At 42.4% G+C, this 19,440-nt stretch overlaps 1 protein-coding gene across 1 annotated transcript; it reads left to right on the forward strand.

The window, feature by feature from the left end:
• Positions 1 to 946: 946 nt before the first annotated feature.
• sec24c (SEC24 homolog C, COPII coat complex component) lies at positions 947 to 19,258 on the forward strand. Its single transcript, XM_030754756.1, is given in 26 exon segments — positions 947 to 1,100; positions 2,854 to 3,032; positions 4,336 to 4,462; positions 6,041 to 6,220; positions 6,305 to 6,336; positions 6,339 to 6,841; positions 6,843 to 7,041; positions 7,125 to 7,261; positions 9,579 to 9,687; positions 9,873 to 10,000; positions 10,646 to 10,784; positions 10,886 to 11,001; positions 11,260 to 11,384; positions 11,483 to 11,674; positions 11,772 to 11,865; positions 12,394 to 12,460; positions 12,463 to 12,509; positions 12,598 to 12,768; positions 12,936 to 13,032; positions 13,127 to 13,272; positions 13,544 to 13,682; positions 14,130 to 14,248; positions 14,436 to 14,615; positions 15,324 to 15,509; positions 15,673 to 15,762; positions 17,357 to 19,258. Coding segments are annotated over 25 exon segments (3,624 nt in total). The 5' UTR covers positions 947 to 1,100; positions 2,854 to 2,872; the 3' UTR covers positions 17,498 to 19,258.
• Positions 19,259 to 19,440: the final 182 nt, after the last annotated feature.

The raw sequence follows: 19,440 nt of genomic DNA on the forward strand, positions 1-19,440 counted from the left end.
GAGAGGTACAGACTTTTGGCGGAGCTTCATAGATTAATGATAAAATGAATCCACTCAATAACTTATTCTATATTTTAAAGATTATGCTACATAATCTACCACAATACATGCATTCCTTTATATTTAAGGTCCTTAATGTGTCATATTACAATTTGATTTAGTAGATAAAATACTTATTCCATACAAACTGATTGTGAGACTCTTGTGCGATGCAACATTTTGAGTAATAGCACCTATATTGGGGAATAGTCTGCTGGCACAAAAATGTACACAGTGTTTATACGCTAATTTACGGATTATCCACACCTCACAAATCTGTGTCACTGTAACTGCTTGTGGGTTTTTGTTTGTGCTTTCAGTTTCTAGTTGCTTTGAAGAAAAAAAAAACTATATGAATTCTATGAATATGGAAACAAACAATTTTACATTTTTAGTAAAAAAAAAGTAATTAATTGTTATAATGGATTTTTTACATTCTCCAGTTAAAAAAAACTACATGTAACACCTGGTGCCTTGTCTGGTTAATTTTGGTGAAATTCAACAATGGTGAGCATGGATGTAGACACATCTATTGTGTCTACATCCATGTCTAATAAGTGTCTCTTTATTTAGTAAAGGTTGTTGACCCCTGACCCCAGCAGTACCCCTTCCTCGACGGAATTTTGGTCCCTTCTGTGCCCCTGATAGATAACTTATTAATAACTATCAATGCTTTAATGAGGAGGCCTCTTATATGTTGGATGGCTAGCTGCTATTACCGTATACTAACTACACCTTTCTCTTCCCCAAATGCTGAAGAGAAAGTGAATATCTTTTAACGAACAGCCCTAATTCTTAAAGTGAAACCCAAAACTCTCACGCAGCACCTTGATCAGCTTGGAGCAGCCAGTGTTGTTTCTCTCGGAGGAAGTCGCTTTGCGCTGTCCGGATGTGGACGTGGCACAGCGCTGCAGCAGTTCCGCTGAATGTCCGCTTCTGATACCGAGAAGGGATTAGCAAGCAACACCCTGGGACGACATCGGCGTCTTAGTTTGTCGGGCACCGGGCTTCACAGTTTGCCCCAAATCTAGAACAGCCTTACTGTTTACATCACTTTGGAGGTAGGTTTCGGATTTGATACGGGTTCTTTATTTTTTTGTCATCCCCGCCCGGCTTCACTGGGGATCATGGATTTCGCTACGTTTGCTAATGCTAGGCTAATGCTAAGGCACGGCTAGCAGCGCTCTGAGGAAAAGCTAGGAGATTATGGGCTAGCTTAGCATGTAGCATTTGGTCACAGCTGATGCTGTCATGGTTCAGGCTGTCCGGCTGCTAGCGTTAGCATGCTGGGTTAGCTGGAGGCTGGTTAAATAAGAAACATATCCCGCTTTGACCTGCTACTTACAGTCAGAACAGTTACTTATATAATAAGTGAAGCAAGATGTTTTTTGGCTCTTGGTTGGCATGTTAATGTTATCTTGCTAATGCTAGCTTTGCCAGCGAGCAAATTGTAATGCGGCGGCATTACTACTCGCCAGATTTCACACTTTATTCCTGCGAAACAAGCTTTTTTTTCCCCCTGCCGTGTGCTTCTTATTCTCAAACACTATGCGTCTGTGGGAGTTTTAGAAAGTTCTCCGATGTTTGGCTGTAATCGCAAAACAAACCCAACAGTGTACCTCAGCACTGTGAAGCAGATGTGGGTCACTCGGTAGGCCCAACGTAGTAAAAAAAAAAAAAAAAAGAACAGTTACGGCTCCAGCGATTGTATTTCTCGCTGTGGCACCTGCACTGCTGAATTATTCAAAGGCTCCGCTCGTTTAGCCCGTGTTTGTCTGTTAGATGATACTCATCACTCATGTCTAATATCTTAGGCCAGTCTCCAGGAACAAAGTGAATAAAAAACACCACTCGCCCACATCTATTAGCAGGGTTAAAGTTGATAGGATGTGTTGGAGCCATGCTCATAAAGTTGATTGCCCAGCTATGTCATCATTTGGTGTCTTCTCGCTGCTTTCATTAGTTTTTATTTGTTATTGTCAGTTTAAGATTCAGTTAGTTTCCACGGTAAGTTTCTCTTTTAGTTGCATTTCTAAGTACGCAATACCTTTAGTTATCTATAATAGACTAAGAGTTATAATAGTCTGGTTAGCTTGAATTGCTTGGTTTCAGTTTTGGTTTATTTTCTTTTGGTAATAATCTTTTGCTTTTTCCATGTGATTGCATTTATTGTGGCTCCTTGTGTGAAAGCTCTAATGGCTCATGTGCAGACTGAGGGTGTGGCCATGTCAAATAATAAAAAGCCAATAAAGGTGTTGTCACCAAACCAGGAAATGCTAATATCATAAGTCAGTGGGATTTATGCCAAACTTTAGAATCTTGCAGAGCTTAGAGGCTGAAGCTGTTTTGTGTCAGTTTTCCCGTCTGAGTTCAGGTACATGTCACCAAAAATACTCTGTTCAGTTGGGGTCTTATGTGAGCCTTAAATTCTCACTGTTTATTTAATTCAAATATAAGACTGTCTTACAGGTTAATCTGCTTTGGACAACACTTTTTTCTTAAACAGACAGTTGGCAGTAAATGTTCTTTCTGAGATTAGTTGTTTTAATTTCGTGAGGTTCTTCTATCTGTTACCCTTATTTTCCCCAAGGCACAAGCAGTGTTGGTGGGCAGATTCTCCCTGCTCCTTGAAAGTGAACAATCTTTGCTTCAAGGAAACCAATACCTTAACAGTACTGTTCTCATTTTAGGGGCTTTCACACTACAGGTGTCTTGGTTGCATTATTATTCACATTCAGGACAGGCTAAATGAGTTAAGACTTAAATTATGACATTAATTAACTAACTTTATGGTTATTTCACAATTTCATACAGATTTAGGGATGAACTGAGGATGAATGTAAACCAGCACACACCAATGGCCTCTCCATATGGCCAGCCCCAGCCTGGCTACAGCCAGCCTGGCTATGCTCCCCTGGACGGGGGCTATCCAGCGCCATACGCACCTTACAATGGCCCTGCATCCGCCTATCAGCCTGGGGCTCCACCACAAGGTAAAGTGCAACTTATCAAAAAGTGTGTGCATGAGTGAGACATCCAGCAGCTCAGATGTGGTGCTCTTTAAGCATTCGGGTGGCTATTAACCTTGGAGTGTCCTACATGCCCCCTGCCATGTGAGCGATCATGTATGTGTGAGAAAAGCACAGCACCTGTGCATACTAATTAATTCTCAGCTGCCCTCTCCTTCCTTCATTTTGCTTCATGCATTTCTCTTCATCTCTTTGTATTTGCCTCCTTTGCCTCTTTCTTCTATTTCAGGTTACTCTCCTTTCACAAGCTTTCCCTCTAAGGCTGTGGCACCCAACCCAGTCTCTGACCTCCCCTCTCCTCTTGACTTAGGTAACCGGCTCATCTCTGTTTCTCGCTCATTTCACACTTCATGTGCCCTGCAATCATCAAATCCTCACTGTACCTGCAGGCATTATTCTTGCTGGTGTCCTTTCTCGGTGTAATACAGTAGCTTTCTGAGACTAATGACAGTGATTAAGTACAGCAGCCAACTACGCACTAACCTTTGTATTAGCCAGAAATATAAATTACATCTCCATCATGTGAGAGACACAATTCAGTCTCTGAATCCACTGGTCATATGCTGTTTTCCCACTAGTATCTACTCAGCTTGACTTGGCTCGGTTCGGTTTTAAGGGCTTTCTATTAGGTGCTAGTGCTAGGCAATTGATGCTCTTTGTCACTCTCCCTTTAATTGAACTTGCTGCCCCTTGCACACAGAAGTTTTGAACAGCAGGTGGGGGGGGGGGGGGGGGGGGGGGGTTTTGCATTCACTGCCAGAACTCTGCACTCCAGATGACCATATTAGGATTATCCCATCTTATTGACATCCTACAGGTCTAAGAGTAGAGAAATGTCTAAAACCAAGGGTTGGATTTCTTGTGCATATGTTGACCTCGTATGTTGAAGCTTTGGCCATGTTCAATGAGCATCCACCTCTGCAACTGTATTTATGATGCATAAAATAAGAAAAAGTATAAAAGGTTCCCTTTAAACAGACTACCAGGCTGAGATTTACAGTTTAAATAGGAAAACAAGTTTGTATCTAAACCTTTTCTTACAAATATGGCAGACCTTCATCAAACACATTTGCTATCTTAATTTCTCATCTGTGCTAACCCGAGCGGTAAAATCAGCAAATTGGGTGTAATAATGTGTTTGGCCTTTAACAGTGTTTAACTTGCTGCAGTGATCTTCAGATATTAGTCAGAGCGGATTCAGGATTATTTGGTGCAGATGTTACTTTTTGCCAGTATATGTTGTAATCATTTGTTTCTTACATTTCAGGCCCTGCCAGGGGTCCTCCCACCTCTGGACCCCCACCTGTCTCAGCACCTCAGCAGTACAATCAGTACAGTCAGAGTCAGGGGGGCATGCAGAATGGACCCCCACCTATGACACAGGCACCACCCAGGTAAGTTGTTTTAGCCTTTGCTGTGCAAGTTCATTGGAGCAGTTGACAGAATATATTATAACACACCAGATACTAGCACTGAAGCTGTCAACATTTGGTGCGCTCCTAAGAGGAGTAACAGGAAGACAGCAAGCCAACCAAAGCAAATCATTCAGAAATGTCATCAGTGTGTTAAGACACACAACAGACTACATAGAAACTGAACTGTAAGAAAGCAGGAGGTCCACTTGTTGCTGATACTCAGTATTTTTGACTTTGAGTGCTGGTTTAAATGGCCAGATTTGACAGGTACTAAGAAGCCAGGTGAGTTTGTCATGCTTGGATATTATTAATCCTGATTGGAATTGCTCCGAGATATTAGAAAAAGTCGTGTTCATACTTAAAACATTGATAATTTTGTAATCAGATCATGCTAATCACAATGTTGGCTTGGTTACAGTAAATCTGTGTGTGCAGACTGAAAGTTGATAATCTGATTTTACCCTGCCACCCATGTTATTTTAAAGCCATGGCTGTCTTAAACTGTATTATTGATAGAAGAAGCTGTCTCAGTCAGCCCTGACCTTCTCTGTGTGTATGTGTCATAGGAGAGTCACAGTTCAGATAGAGGACACTGCACAGCATCCTCACAGCTCACATGGGTCTGACGTTTATAGACATTCAAATGTTAAATGGTAGAGATGGGTATTAAGGTTTTACTGATAGCAGTACCTACACTGCTTATAAATACCAATACTTATCAGGGCACAACGGTGGTTATGGATATTTTCACCCATTTGCAAGTTCACCAGTTGCTTCCTTTTATCTCAACTTTATACTGAGAACCTGCTCAGTATAAAGTATACCCACATAGCCGTGTGGGTGTTGAGTAATACGCCTCTGGGGCCAAAGGCTGGGGTATCTCCCTACAGCTGATAATATTATCAGTTATGAACAATACAGAATTAATTATCAGTGGTCATCAGAACAGCTCACATTCTCAGACTTAAGACACCCCACACCGCATTGCTTCTTTAACAGTACTGCTTATTTAAAGTGTGTTGTATTAGTCAGTTTCTCCAGAGGTTTCTGGTGCTGCCTTGCTTACATTCGGTGTCCTTTTAATATTCTGTATATTGATCTTAGCTGCATTTTTATTAAATGTAGTAAAGTGAACTTTTGAACATTTGGCCATGATCAGAGAGGACCTCAGCGTCAAAGGTGACGCCTCATCCTTATCAGAGGATGATTCTAGTAGCTATATAAAATAAATTAATACTGCATAAATACTGAAAGGAGCACTGTTTGTCCAGGCGCTTATTCAATACTTTGGCATTGGCCACTTTTATTGTTATTAAATGCCAGTTCTCTCAACCATCACTGGTGGTTATGTAAAATATTTGTCTGTTTGTTTTTGTTTTTATTATGATTTCTCTGTTCATCTTGCTGCCTGAATGCATTGCCACAAATTTTTCAAGAAATTGTTCTCCAGGAGATGTTTTGGTTCCTCCAGGAGATGTTTTGGTTCCTCCAGCATGATTTGTTTCTTTGCATGACTTAAGTACAACCAAGCACTAAAAGATCTTTCTGTGTTTCCAGACCTGCTGTGCCTCAGCCATACAACCAGGGCGCTATGAACCTGTCAGGGCCACACCCCTCTTATCCCCAAAACTATGTACCCCCACCCACTATGCAGCAGGTCACCGACCAGATGACTGGGATGCAGATCACCTCTGGACCACCGACCCCTGCTGGGCCAGGATACGGTAATTTGAATAGATTTATTTCAGTTAAATGAATGCATTCTGTTACACACTTCATGTGCACTTACAGATCATACTGTCTCTTGCTTTTCTACTCAGCCCCACCTCACAGCTCTCAGCCTCCCGTCAGTACCGGTACTCAGCCGCACCTCCAACCTCCTATACCCAAGCTCCTCCCCCTGTGTCCTCTGCTCCTACCCAGCCACCACCTCCCAGTGGCCCTGCAGCTTCTCAGCAATACTATAGTGGCCCACCGCCTCCTTCTCAGCAGCCATTCAATTCCTCTCTTCCCCCTACCTCTCAGCAGCAGCAGTTCACCTCTTCTGTACCTTCACATCTTCCTCCTCAGCAAACCTTACCTCCTTCCTCTTACTCGGGTCCTGTGCCTCCACAAAGTCAACCTCCTGCTCCCCCAGTGTCCCAGCCACAGCAATCCTTCCCTCCACCCCAGCCCCCTTTCTCTTCAGCACCTCCACCTGTCAGTCAGTCTTCTTTTGCCACAGGCCCCCCTTCCTCTGCCCATGGCTCCTTTCCACCTCAAGGGCCCCCTCCTAGCTCTCAGCCTGGACCTTTTCCTCCTACCCGCCCCCCTCCAACTTCAGCCCCTTCTTGCCAGTACCCAGGCCCCTTGCCACCCCACACAGCAGCCCCCTTCATCTCAGCCATCCCCCTATCACTCAGGGCCCCATCCTCCCAGAGCTCAAATGCCTCCCACTTCCATGGCTCAGAGCAACCACCTCCCTCCAGGACCGCAGGGCCCACCAGGCCCTCCTGGACCACTACAGCAGCCTCCATCTCAGCCTGGCATGCAGACAGGATACCCTCCTCAGCAGAATGGTGAGGAGACAGCTGTTAAAGGTGAAGCAAAGAGACTATCATTTGTTTTCTCTATACCTCAGTAGTTTTATTTTTCTCTCCAGGTGCATTTGGGCAGGTGAGAGGCCCTCAGCCTGGGTATGCAGGTCCTTACCCTGGGCAACCAAACTATGGAGCTCCAGCACCAGCTCCTGCTCCACCTGCACAGAAAAGACTTGACCCAGATGCCATTCCTAGCCCGGTGAGCAGACACAAATGCAAATGCTGTTTAACTCTGAATTGTTTTGGTTTGCCACACAACCCCGATTCTTACATCTCTTTATTTTTTAGTTGTAGTGATGTACTGAGTTGCATTATATTGAGAGGTTTTCTTAATGTTCTACCCCCAAGGAAAAACAGCTAGGATGTGTCAAAATCTGGGCCTAGGCTAAATTCAGGTCTTCAATAATTTGTGAACCACATTCGGCTTTTCTTGCCAAAAATTGCCAACTGGTGCTGCGTTCTGCACAGGGACATGTCCTGTCCACTCTTCAAATGCAGCAAACTTCTACTCTACAAGTGAGCTAACACAAAAGGGATAATTGATGAAGAATGCAGCTTCAGCTGAGGAGGGACACTGGGTTTATTGAGTATAATGAGACTCCAGTGAATCCATTGAGATATTTTCTGTTGTCAGTGATATCATTGGCTTTGTCATTTTGATGTTTGAATTCACATACCAGCAGATGTATGGAGCCATAGACAGAGAACAGGGTGCAGCTGCCAAACTGGAAAGAGTCATTCTGCTGCAGCAAAATGTCTCTTTAAGCCCTAAAATTGAAGGATGAATACAAGAAATGTTGGGAAAAAATCTCTTCACATGATGAACAAAAATAATGTCTTTATTCTGATGTAGTCCGGTTCACATCTCACCTGAACTGTCTCAGGATTGTTGCATATTAACTCTTAATACAGTGTTTTCAAGTACAACACCACATTTCACTTTATCATTCATATGATCAATATTATGTTTCACTTAAAAGTGGAATTTTTGCAAAATGTGTTTGATTGAATTGCACTGGTGCAAGTTAACACTGAGTGTATATGATTTCTGTCTGCACCACTTAGAGCTGTGTAGTAATATTTTTATTATGTCCGCACACTGAATTTATCATTTAGATGAATTTATGATATTGTAATTATATACTAGCTATTTATTTTGGTTATTTTGGTTAAGTGGGGCCATTTTTGCAGATTTCTGGATGTTCTTCTATGTTGCTGACTTTGCCGATCTCTCTTAGTTAGAAAATAATGTTACAAATGCATATTTATTATGTCAACATGGACACATCTTTGGGTTTCACTGTGTATATTGATTTTTATTGTCTTCATACTGCACAACTCTAGAACTGCACACATCTAACCTTATTTTTTAACTGTGTAACCTCAGACAAAAGCATGTTTGTCACTACTTAGTTTAAGTCTACTTCCACTTGAGTTTGAGAAAGCGTACAATATTACTAATCTCTAATCAATACTACCGTTGTGTTTCTGTCTGCGTAACAGCAATGCTGCCTGCTGCTCAGCTCAGTCTTGCTGAGGTTTCTCTTCTCACACTCCTTTTTATCTTTTACTCTTTGTATTTATTTGTTTTGCACAATTTGCTGGACAAACATTTGAATGTAAAGCCAGCGTCTGACATGCCGGCTGTGCAGAACCAAGACATAGAATAGATCCAGACGCTATCCCCAGCCCAGTAAGTTTCCTGTGTGCTTTTTTTTCCTCTGCTTCATCCCGCTCTGTGTGCCTGACTGCACTAACCCACTGCCTCCACCTCCCGTCCTTTCTCTCTAATCCCTCAAAGTCAGCCATAGTCACAAAAATGGGCAACTTATGTTGTGATCCAACAGGACTGAAAATATACAGTTGTTGTGTCACAGATACATTTTGGTATGTTGGTGCCTCGTGTTCTACCAGTAATGCTCAGATAAAATTGTCACAGCCCAAACAAAACACAGCAAAGATACTGTTGTTTCAGGGGAACGTTTAACATTGTAGGAAACGTTTCTTTTTGCTTTCTTGCTAAGAGCTGGATGAGAAGATTGTTATTCATGTGTCTGGACACTAGCTATAATTTAACTTAACATAAATACTAGAAATAGGGATTAAGTTTAGACATCCACGCAACACGTTGAGTGCCTTTCCATACCCTGCATGCTAGCTTGCATTGTTTTGACTTGCCCTCTGTTCTTTGCATTTAAGGCATGCCTCGATGAGCCCTCCCTTTTTACTTTGGGGATTTAATTTGGTTTTGTTTTTAAGTTCTGACAAAACAGCTTCAGCATGAATCTCCCGTATGTTGCAATATTTTGTCCACTGATGTTCACAAAGTGTAGTTGTGTGTTGGTGGCTACAGATCTGTGTGTGTAGCGGAGTTGCATACGAGTCTCCTCCTGCATGAGTGTTAAATGTGCCTCTTTGTGAGACTCGGAAGACGGTGTGTTGAATGTGCTTTTTGGATTGATGGTGTGAATATGTATGAACGTAGGCCACTTTTTGTCCCCGTCTCTCAATTTTAGATCCAGGTAATAGAGGACGACAAGGCTAAAACTACCGAGCCATTCACCACAGGGGTCAGGGGTCAAGCTCCACCACTAGTCACCACCAACTTCCAGGTCAAAGACCAAGGTCAGTTCTTCTTCTCCAGTTTTCTGTGGTTTTCTCAACCACAATCATCCTTAGAAATCATTCTGTTTGTCCAGCTAGTTACTGGGAAAACACAAATGAGGGCAGGCCAGAGCTCTGCTTTTATTCTTGAAGATAATATTTGTATTTCGTAATGATAATAATGGAAGAATTGCGCCTGTATTTAGGGAATGCCAGTCCCAGGTTTATTCGCTGTACAGCCTACAACATGCCTTGCACAGCTGATATGGCAAAGCAGTCTCAGGTGCCGCTGGCTGCCGTCATCAAGCCCCTCGCCACTCTGCCACCTGATGAGGTGAGTGATTCCTTTGCACTTTGTGCTATCTCTTGTCTCCTTTGTGTTGTGAACTGTGTAAGCCACAGTTAGCTTTCCTTTCTTTTAGGAAGTTGACAAGAGACTATCAAAAAGGCAAAAATAATATTTGTCACTTAATAAAAAGGCAAAAGAGCTCTGAATGCAAAATAATAGTATTGACTGTCTTTGAAAACTCATATTCTAGAGTTTATTTGTCCCATCAACAAGCTTCCTTTGCATTTCACAGCCTGTCCAGCACATCTGTATCTGCAGCTGTAGCAGTGGGACAGTTATTACTCAGAGCCAGATTTGATAAAAGATTAGTTTACAGGAAAAGCCTGATATGTGGATATTATCAGATGATGCCCGTAATGTCAGTGGGATAATCTCTCTAAATCAGAGGTGGCAGTAGCTGCATGACCGTGTTTCATGCTGTCATCACATGTAATCTATATCAATTTGGATTGGAATTTTGTGTTGCATCATTTGCGCATTACAAACAACTGTAGGGATAACAGTATGGTACACGTTATATCCTGTTTGATTAATTCTCTCCACATTAAGGTGGATGAATCCTTTTCGGTCATCCTGGTTAGGTTTAGTATGAGAGTTTCATCTTAATCTTTTCATTAAATATCTTCTCAGACCCCTCCACACGTGGTGGACCACGGCGAGAGTGGTCCAATCCGCTGCAACCGTTGCAAGGCCTACATGTGTCCATACATGCAGTTCATAGAGGGAGGTCGCCGCTTCCAGTGTGGTTTCTGCAGCTGTGTCACAGAGGGTGAGTGTGTGTGTCTGCAGTGATATGTGAAAAGATGCAGAGTTTGCCGTGTTATAAATGGAACCCACTGTGCTGATGTCCTTCCTGCTCTTTTCCCACAGTGCCTCCACATTATTTCCAGCATCTGGACCACACTGGTAAGAGGGTGGACTGCTACGACAGGCCGGAGCTTTCACTGGGCAGTTATGAGTTCCTTGCGACTGTTGACTACTGTAAGGTAAGATCTGGGATTGAAAGCTTGGCCTTTATTTTTTTTATTTATTTTGTACTTTCAATGAATTGTAAATGTATTCCAGCTTTTTCTTCCAGGTGATTGTTATTAATAAAGTGGATGATTCTCTTTGTTATCTTGGCTTAATCTTAACTGTGTGTTTGTGTGTGTGTGTGATGGCTGTAAAGAAAAGGTGCACACTAGATTTGTAACCCAGGCAAAAATTAGCGCACCTGTGTCATTATTATTCTTGTCTCGTTACAGAATAACAAGCTCCCTCAGCCTCCAGCCTTCATCTTCCTTATCGACGTGTCCTACAACGCCGTCAAGAGTGGGATGGTCAGCATTGTTTGTCAGGAACTCAAAAACCTATTAGACTACCTGCCCAGGTACTCAAGCACACAGCTGAATGAGGGGAAAATGCTGGTATATTTGGAGCTCATTTCAGGGAATGTGGTTTTTAACCGTTTCTTCTCTCTTCATTCAGGGAGAATCCAGAAGTGGAATCTGCAGTGCGAGTGGGTTTTGTCACCTACAACAAGGTTTTGCACTTCTACAACGTCAAGTCAAGCTTGGCCCAGCCTCAGATGATGGTGGTGTCAGACGTGTCAGACATGTTTGTGCCCCTGCTTGACGGGTTCCTCGTTAATGTTAATGAAAGCAGACAAGTTATTGACAGGTGGGCGGCTATAAACTAGACACTGAGACAAATGCGTAAATGGACAGATGGTCAGACACATCAATGTGGGTTAATTACGTGCTGCTTGTTTTTCCAGTTTGCTGGATCAGATCCCAGAGATGTTTGCAGACACCAGGGAGACGGAGACAGTGTTTGGACCTGTCATCCAGGCGGGACTGGAGGCACTCAAGGTAAACACGTTTTATTTAGTATGGGAATATTGTAGACTTCCTGTAGCTTAATGTTAAAATTAATTTTCAAGCTTTGAAAACCTTTAAAATGATTTTTCTTTCTGACTTAGTACTTGGCACAGAATAATTGGATTGAAAAGGGCTTGTAAGCTTAACAGCCTGGATGAGGTTGCTTTGCTGTCAAATATTAAAGTGAAGGTAACACAGGCAGTTCTGAAACTAAAAATGTGCATGTTAACTTTTAATGACTGGAAATGAGTTTAAAAGGGGAGCTATTATGCTCATTTCCTGCTCCATATTTTTTATTCTTGGAGTCTTCTCGAGTAGCTGATGTACAGTTCAAAAGAATCCCTATTTCTCTAATACTGGCCTTTGTGGAGCCCCTTAGTTAATCCTGACCCAACTTTCTCCCAATAACTGCTCCTCATACGGAAAAGGTTTGTAAAGCAGGGGGTGGAGCTGTTGTGATCACATCAGGAGCCTTTTACCTGAGTCTAAGTCTGATGATGACGTCTTTTTTTTTCCCAGGCTGCTGACTGTGCTGGGAAGCTGTTTGTGTTTCACACCTCTTTGCCCATCGCGGAGGCCCCTGGAAAGCTAAAAACAGAGAAGACAAGAAGCTGATTGGAACAGACAAGGAGAAGGTAAGTCCAAGGCATGACTTTGTATTCTAGCAGCACAGCTTATTGTGTCAGTCCACGCTCACTCCCCTTCCTCTCTTGTCATCCACAGTCACTATTTCAGCCTCAGGTGGGTTTCTACAACTCTCTGGCTAAGGAGTGTGTGGCCCAGGGCTGTTGTGTGGATCTTTTCCTCTTCCCCAACCAGTATGTGGATGTTGCCACATTAGGTGTGGTTCCCGTCTCCACTGGAGGCTCAATCTATAAATACACCTACTTCCAGGTGAGCAAAACTCATTCTCCTTCTCCTCCAGTCTCACTCCACATCCTTTCTATTTAGACAACATGCTCAAGGAGAATTTTGTTTTCACTGTTCTGAATCCAGCCACTTTGAAGAAAACATTTGGATTCACTTAACAGTGTGTAAACCATGGCGTTTCTTTAACTCAGGCTCAGTCGGATCAGGAGCGATTCCTAAACGACCTCAGACGAGACATTCAGAAACTAGTTGGGTTTGATGCTGTTATGAGGGTGCGAACCAGCACAGGTGAGACTTAAGCACTTCAAAACAAACTTAAAAAAAACCTAGAGATGTATCATGTGACGGCTGACTCTGAGAGTCCTCGTTTCCCTCCCCTCAGGTATCCGAGCGACAGACTTCTTTGGCTCTTTTTACATGAGTAACACCACAGATGTGGAGCTGGCGGGCCTCGACTGTGACAAGGCCATCACTGTTGAGTTCAAACACGATGACAAGCTCAGCGAGGAGACAGGGGCGCTCATGCAGGTGTGCACGCTTGTAACAGAATCCCCAAAGGAGAGTGTAAACAACGAGGCTTTTCCAGAGGTGTAAAGTTCTTACAAATACCAACAGTGAAGATCTAGTAAAGCTGGTTTTCATATCTGTGACACAATCTGGCATCTCACTGAGTTTATCTGAGATAGGCACAGTGTTCTCTGCAGATATTTTACTAAATAAGGGAGCAGTACAGTTGGCTTCCTCTCCTGTGAGCCTCCCATCCTGTCAGTGTTTATAATAAAAACCTGTTTTCCCACAGTGCGCCGTGCTGTACACCAGCTGCAGCGGCCAGAGGCGTCTCCGCATCCACAACATGGCCGTGAACTGCTGCTCTCAGCTGGCTGACCTATACCGCAACTGTGAGACAGACACAATCATCAACTACTTCTCCAAATATGGTGAGTTTTCGAGTGTTACACACAGCAGAGGAACTTTTTCATTGTCTTTCAGTCTTGTTTTATAAACTGAGAGCTGTATAAAAGCTCTCACTCTGCAAGGTGTGAGTGGAGAATTGAATGAGTAAGATTTTCTAAAAATACTACCAAACAGCACCGAGCTGCTCCCGTGGAGCTGCAAATTGCCTAACAGTAGTAAGCTTTAGTGCTTCTTTAGAGTTTTCAGTTATCAAACATCTGTGCAGCTTTCAAAGTTCCCTCACTGAGCAGAAGAAAAGAATATGATGTTCGATATTTGACAGAAAATGGTTGCCCTTGATTTATATTTAAACAGCAGTGTATTATATGCACCATATTTTATTAAATCACACAAATGAACCTGTTATTTTTAGTTCTCGGTGGCTGAGTAATTCCTCATATATACGTGCATTTGTTTTTGGTGTCTTCCAGCTTTCCGTGGCGTTCTGAACAACCCCACTAAGGCAGTGAGAGAAACTCTGGTTAACCAGTGTGCTCAGATTTTGGCGTGTTACAGGAAGAACTGTGCAAGTCCCTCATCTGCTGGTCAGGTACTGAAAGCATCAGCATGCATATTCCCAGGAGATCGACTTTCACATACACAAAAACCAAAGTTTGCTCGCAGAGACGATCAGAACAGAATGTTTAAAAGCAGGCTTGGAAACGACGCTACACTCGAACGAAACACAAGATGATGATGATGATATTAATTATTGCTTTTATGCCACTTTTTTCCAGTTGATTCTCCCAGAGTGCATGAAGCTTCTCCCGGTATATCTGAACTGCGTGCTGAAGAGTGATGTGCTGCTACCGGGGGCCGACGTCTCGCTGGATGACCGAGCTTACCTGAGGCAGCTGATCAGCTGCATGGACGTCACAGAGACTCACGTCTTCTTCTACCCCCGCCTGCTGCCGCTGGTGAGACCACAGACACAACCCCGCAAAGATCTACTCTCATCAGCTAATAAAACTGGGCTTAACACTAGAATCAGTCACTGTGTCATGGCACTTGGCTCACAATGATTTGCAAGGAATGTGGAGGAGCTTTGTAAACTGAAAAATGTTTGCTGCTCACTTATTTGGTAACAGCCTGTTTTATCAAGCCAGATGAAAACACACAATACAATATTTAATACAGTGACACTCAAAGAAGAACACAGAACCAGGATGCTTTGTTGTGTTTTTGACTGTACTGACTTTAACATCTACCAGGTATCATTGGAGTAAACAGAAGAAGCATTTAGTGAGACCTCTTGCAAAGTCTGTGTTAAACTGACTAAATCAAATATGAGTAAAGGATTCAAATCATAAGAAAAAGCAGATTCTGTAACATGTGACCGCTCTGGGGTGCTTCTGCTCAGGAGGTATAGCTTTGAAGTGTCCTTGGCAAGACACTGAACCCCACCAGTGTGTGCGTGATAGGTTAAAAAGCACCAAAAGTACAGAGAATAAAGCCCAATTTATTTTATTTATTTAAGAATTGCAAAGGTGTAGGGTTATCTACTGTGTATATAAATAAATAAATACATAGAAATACCATTTAGTGTTTGGTGTTGGAGAGATTCAAGTTAGCTTGAACTAAATTTGCCATTTGATCAACCAGCTAAAATTGTATTTGTCTTCCAGATGAAGTTGGAAAGCGGTTCGTTGCCGGTGGCGGTGAGGGACTCGGAGGAGAGGTTGTCCAAAGGAGGAGTTTACCTGCTGGAGACGGGGCTCCACCTCTTCCTGTGGGTGGGAGCCAGCGTTCAGCAGGAGCTGCTGCTCAACATCTTCGGCACGCCGAGCTTCAGCCAGATCGACTCGAACATGGTGAGAGGAAACAGACGTGCTTGTGTATTTGCAGATTTTAACCGACTGACACAGAAAGCTAGAATTTATGGTTTTATAATAGTGCTATTACAGACATTTCCTGTATTAGCAATAGTTGCCAAAGTTTAGTATCCTTGCTGAATGTTTCCGCTCTGTGTTTCAGACAAGTCTGCCTGTTCTCGACAACCCGATCTCTCAGAGACTCAGAGAGCTCATCGATTCCTTCAGAGCACAGCGGTCACGATACATGAAGGCAAGCTTTCTCTTTTCCTTGTTACCCCTGTAATGTCAGACCTGGACGCTGGAACAACCCCTCAGTTCATTCTGTCTGAAACGAGCTGTTTTACCTCCTCTCCCTTTAAGACAGCTTTCATCTGATTGGCTGCTGGTCCTTAACAGAATTTTTAAAAAGCAGCCCGCTTGAGCTTCTGCGCTCACAGCCAGAGTTGTGTGCCAGAGATAACTGTAGTAGGTGTATTCTCCATGACATCATACAGAGCCAGTAATTAAAAAAAAAAAAAAAAAGTCTAAAACTGATCATTTAAAACAGACTGAAACTTGAACTTTTGCCCCGTACTTTAACAGTATGTGTCCAAACCATCTCAGTGATGCCTCTCTACCTTTGCCTCCAAAACACTCAGCCTGAGCTGTTCATCTGATGTATTCATTTCTAATCTTGTCCATTCTGGTCACTCCCAAAGCAAATCTTAATATCTTCAACTCTGCCACTCCCAGCTCATTTTTTTCGCCCCAGTGCCATCATCTCCAAACCACACATTACAGCAGGTCTCCTTACCAGCTTTTAAACCTTGCCTTTCACTCTTGCTGCCATCCTGTTGTCACAAATCATTCCTAACATTCGTCTCCACCCACTCCACCCTGCCTGCACTCTCTTCTCACCTCTTTGTGCACTGTCTGTTGCTTTGGATGGTTGACCCCAGGTATTTAGATACACTACTGTCTTTTTCTGCCTTAAAGTCCCAAAATTATAGATTTATCTTCTGTGTTAGGCAGTCTTACTGACAGTGTGTCTGACATAGTGTTTTGGGTGCTAACTACAAGCTTAGGACATTAACAAGTATTAATTAGCAGCTATTCTGATAATTCATGAACATTTAAGTCAATAATAGAACAAAAACTGTCAAACTTATTACATTTTGAAACCTTAAAAAAAAGATTTGGAAAGTAGCATATATATATATATATATATATATATATATATATATATATATATATATATATATATATATATATGTGTGTGTGTGTATATATATATATATATATATATGTGTGTGTGTGTATATATATATATATATATATATATATGTGTGTGTGTGTATATATATATATATATATATATATATGTGTGTGTGTGTATATATATATATATATATATATATATATATATATATATGTGTGTGTGTGTATATATATATATATATATATATATAATGTGTGTGTGTATATATATATATATCTATATATTGTGTGTTTTCTCTCTCTCTCTCTCTCTCTGTGTGTGTCCTCTCTCTCTCTCTCTCTCTCTGTGTGTGTCTCTCTCTCTCTCTCTCCTCTCTCTCGTGTGTGTGTCTCCTCTCTCTCTCTCTCTATCTATCTTGTGTGTGGTCCTCTCTCTCTCTCCTCTCTCTCTCTGTTGTGTGTCTCTCTCTCTATCTCGCTCTCTCTGTGTGTGGTCTCTCTCCTCTCTCTCCTCTATCTCTTGTGTGTGTGTCTCTCTCTCTCTCTTATTATATATGTTATATGTGTTACTGAATTTTATGGACACATTTTGTATCATGCCTGACCCCTCCCCCCTTCTCAAACTCCTCCCTCCTCTCGTTTTGCAGCTGATGGTGGTGAAGCAGGAAGACCGATCCGAGCTGATATTCAGACACTTCTTGGTCGAGGACAAGAGCACCAGCGGGGGAGCATCATACGTAGACTTCCTTTGTCACATGCACAAGGAGATCCGCCAGCTCCTCAGCTAGGCCCCACCCCCACCCAAATTCCCACCTGTATCACCTGTATGAGCCCCCCACCACCACACAGATCAACCCCGGTCACCTTTCACCCTTCCATGTGAAAGAAAGCGCTTTATCCTTTTTTTTTTTTTTTTTAACCTAATAAACTAAAGCTCTCCTTGCTGTCAGCTGAGCACCAGAGACCAGCTGGTAGATCGTGTGTGTGTGTGTGTGTGTGTGTGTGTGTGTGTGTGTGTGTGTGTGTGTGGTGTGTGTGTGTGTGTGTGTGTGTGTGTGTGTGTGTGTGTGTGTGTGAGAGACAGAGAGAGAGACAGAGGATCCAATGTTAAAGCTTTACTCTGCCTCAGATTGCTGCTCTAAAGCAGCAGGAGCAAAATAACTTACGAGGGAGGGTAAGTGTACATACACAAATGAACAAATATGTATGCAACAAACTGACAGAGAAGGCTGATGTTGACTGTAGTTGGTGTATTTTGTGTATTACTAGCACTGAAAAGGCTGTTTTGGGTGCATAGATGACATCTGGATAGCAAACACTTTTTATATGATTAAATTCCATTACAGTGAAGGACATATGGAATTCAATAAATGCTGTTCTTTCTGTCTCTTATCCACTTTGATCATGGCCTTAGTGTCCCCGTCCCCATGCTGCTCCAATCATCTATAGTGTGTGTGTGTTTCCAGATGTGAGAGGATTAGTGACCCATTGCCCTGTTTTTTTTTTTTTTTTTAAATCTCCTGCTGTGTCTCCAGGTGCAAGCCTCTGACTTTAAGCCCTAGCTTAACGACTCAAACTGGAGTCTGAAGGATTCTTACCAACAGAAAGCACCAAAAATAAAGGTGCATATAGTTTCTGTGACTGGTCAGTCGTTACAGTAATTGGTAATTCAGATTTGTCTCAGTCAGCTTCAGTTGAGTTTCCTTTACATGGGGGGGGCAGCATCTCTCTTGAGACCCATGAGAGGAAGCTCTCATTATTTCCAGGTCTATGCAGCACTGAGAAATGCCAGAGACAAAACTGAAGAGGGAAATAAGGCGTGTGAACCTTTCATTTAAGCATCGCAGCGATGGAAACCTGCTCCCGATTAGTTTCTGTGGGTGATTGTTGAAGGCGAGTAGTGCTTCAGACTTTATATTAATGGAAAGTGTTGATGTCCAGGCTTATATTAAAGCAGGCAGAAATGAGCACAGAGTGGCAGCAGATGTCTGAACATCAGTTTGTTTGCAAAGTTTTGGGTTGTCTCCGCACTGAGAAGTTGACAAGCTGTTCAGTGTGTAAATAAAATATATAATCTGTACAGAATTAATAGAAAATAACGATTTTAAAGGCCTGCCTGAGCGGCTGTGGTTTGTTGATGGTTGGTTTGTGTCACAAATAGCCTAAATATAAAATCATGGCTTTTACTGATGAGAGGAAGATGTGATTTGTTTTTTTTTCTTTTCTTTTTTTGGGGGGAGATATGTCTGCGTGAGTGTGTGGTGTGTGTTTAAGTGAATGTGGGGTCGGTCCTGGTGAATTTCTCATGAGGAACAGAGGGATCAGCCAACACACACACACACACACACACCCCACCAATGAGATTAAACTCAGTCTTCATTTATCATTTTCTGTTCCTTTTATAATGATGTGACTTCGTGTTCTGTGTGTGTGCGCAGCCCTCTGTTCCGTCTTTACGTTCACTGACTTCGATTGACCCGCCATTTCGACTGTAATCTTAATTTCTTTTCCTTTTTTCTTTTTTTTTTTTTTTTCATTGCCTCTTGGGACTGCTAATAAAATGATTGTTAAAAGTGAAACTCCACATTGTGGTTCTTCTGTTCTCGTGTTACTGCTGGAGAAACTTTTTTATTGCTGTACATGCACATAAATTATAAAACATTCTCACTTCCTCCTGTTAGTTGATATAATGGATTTTATGCGTCCACATTTTTCAGCTCACGTCCTGTTT

Source organism: Archocentrus centrarchus, chromosome 19 (assembly GCF_007364275.1).
Source record: "Archocentrus centrarchus isolate MPI-CPG fArcCen1 chromosome 19, fArcCen1, whole genome shotgun sequence".
NCBI classification, from domain to species: Eukaryota; Metazoa; Chordata; class Actinopteri; order Cichliformes; family Cichlidae; genus Archocentrus; species Archocentrus centrarchus.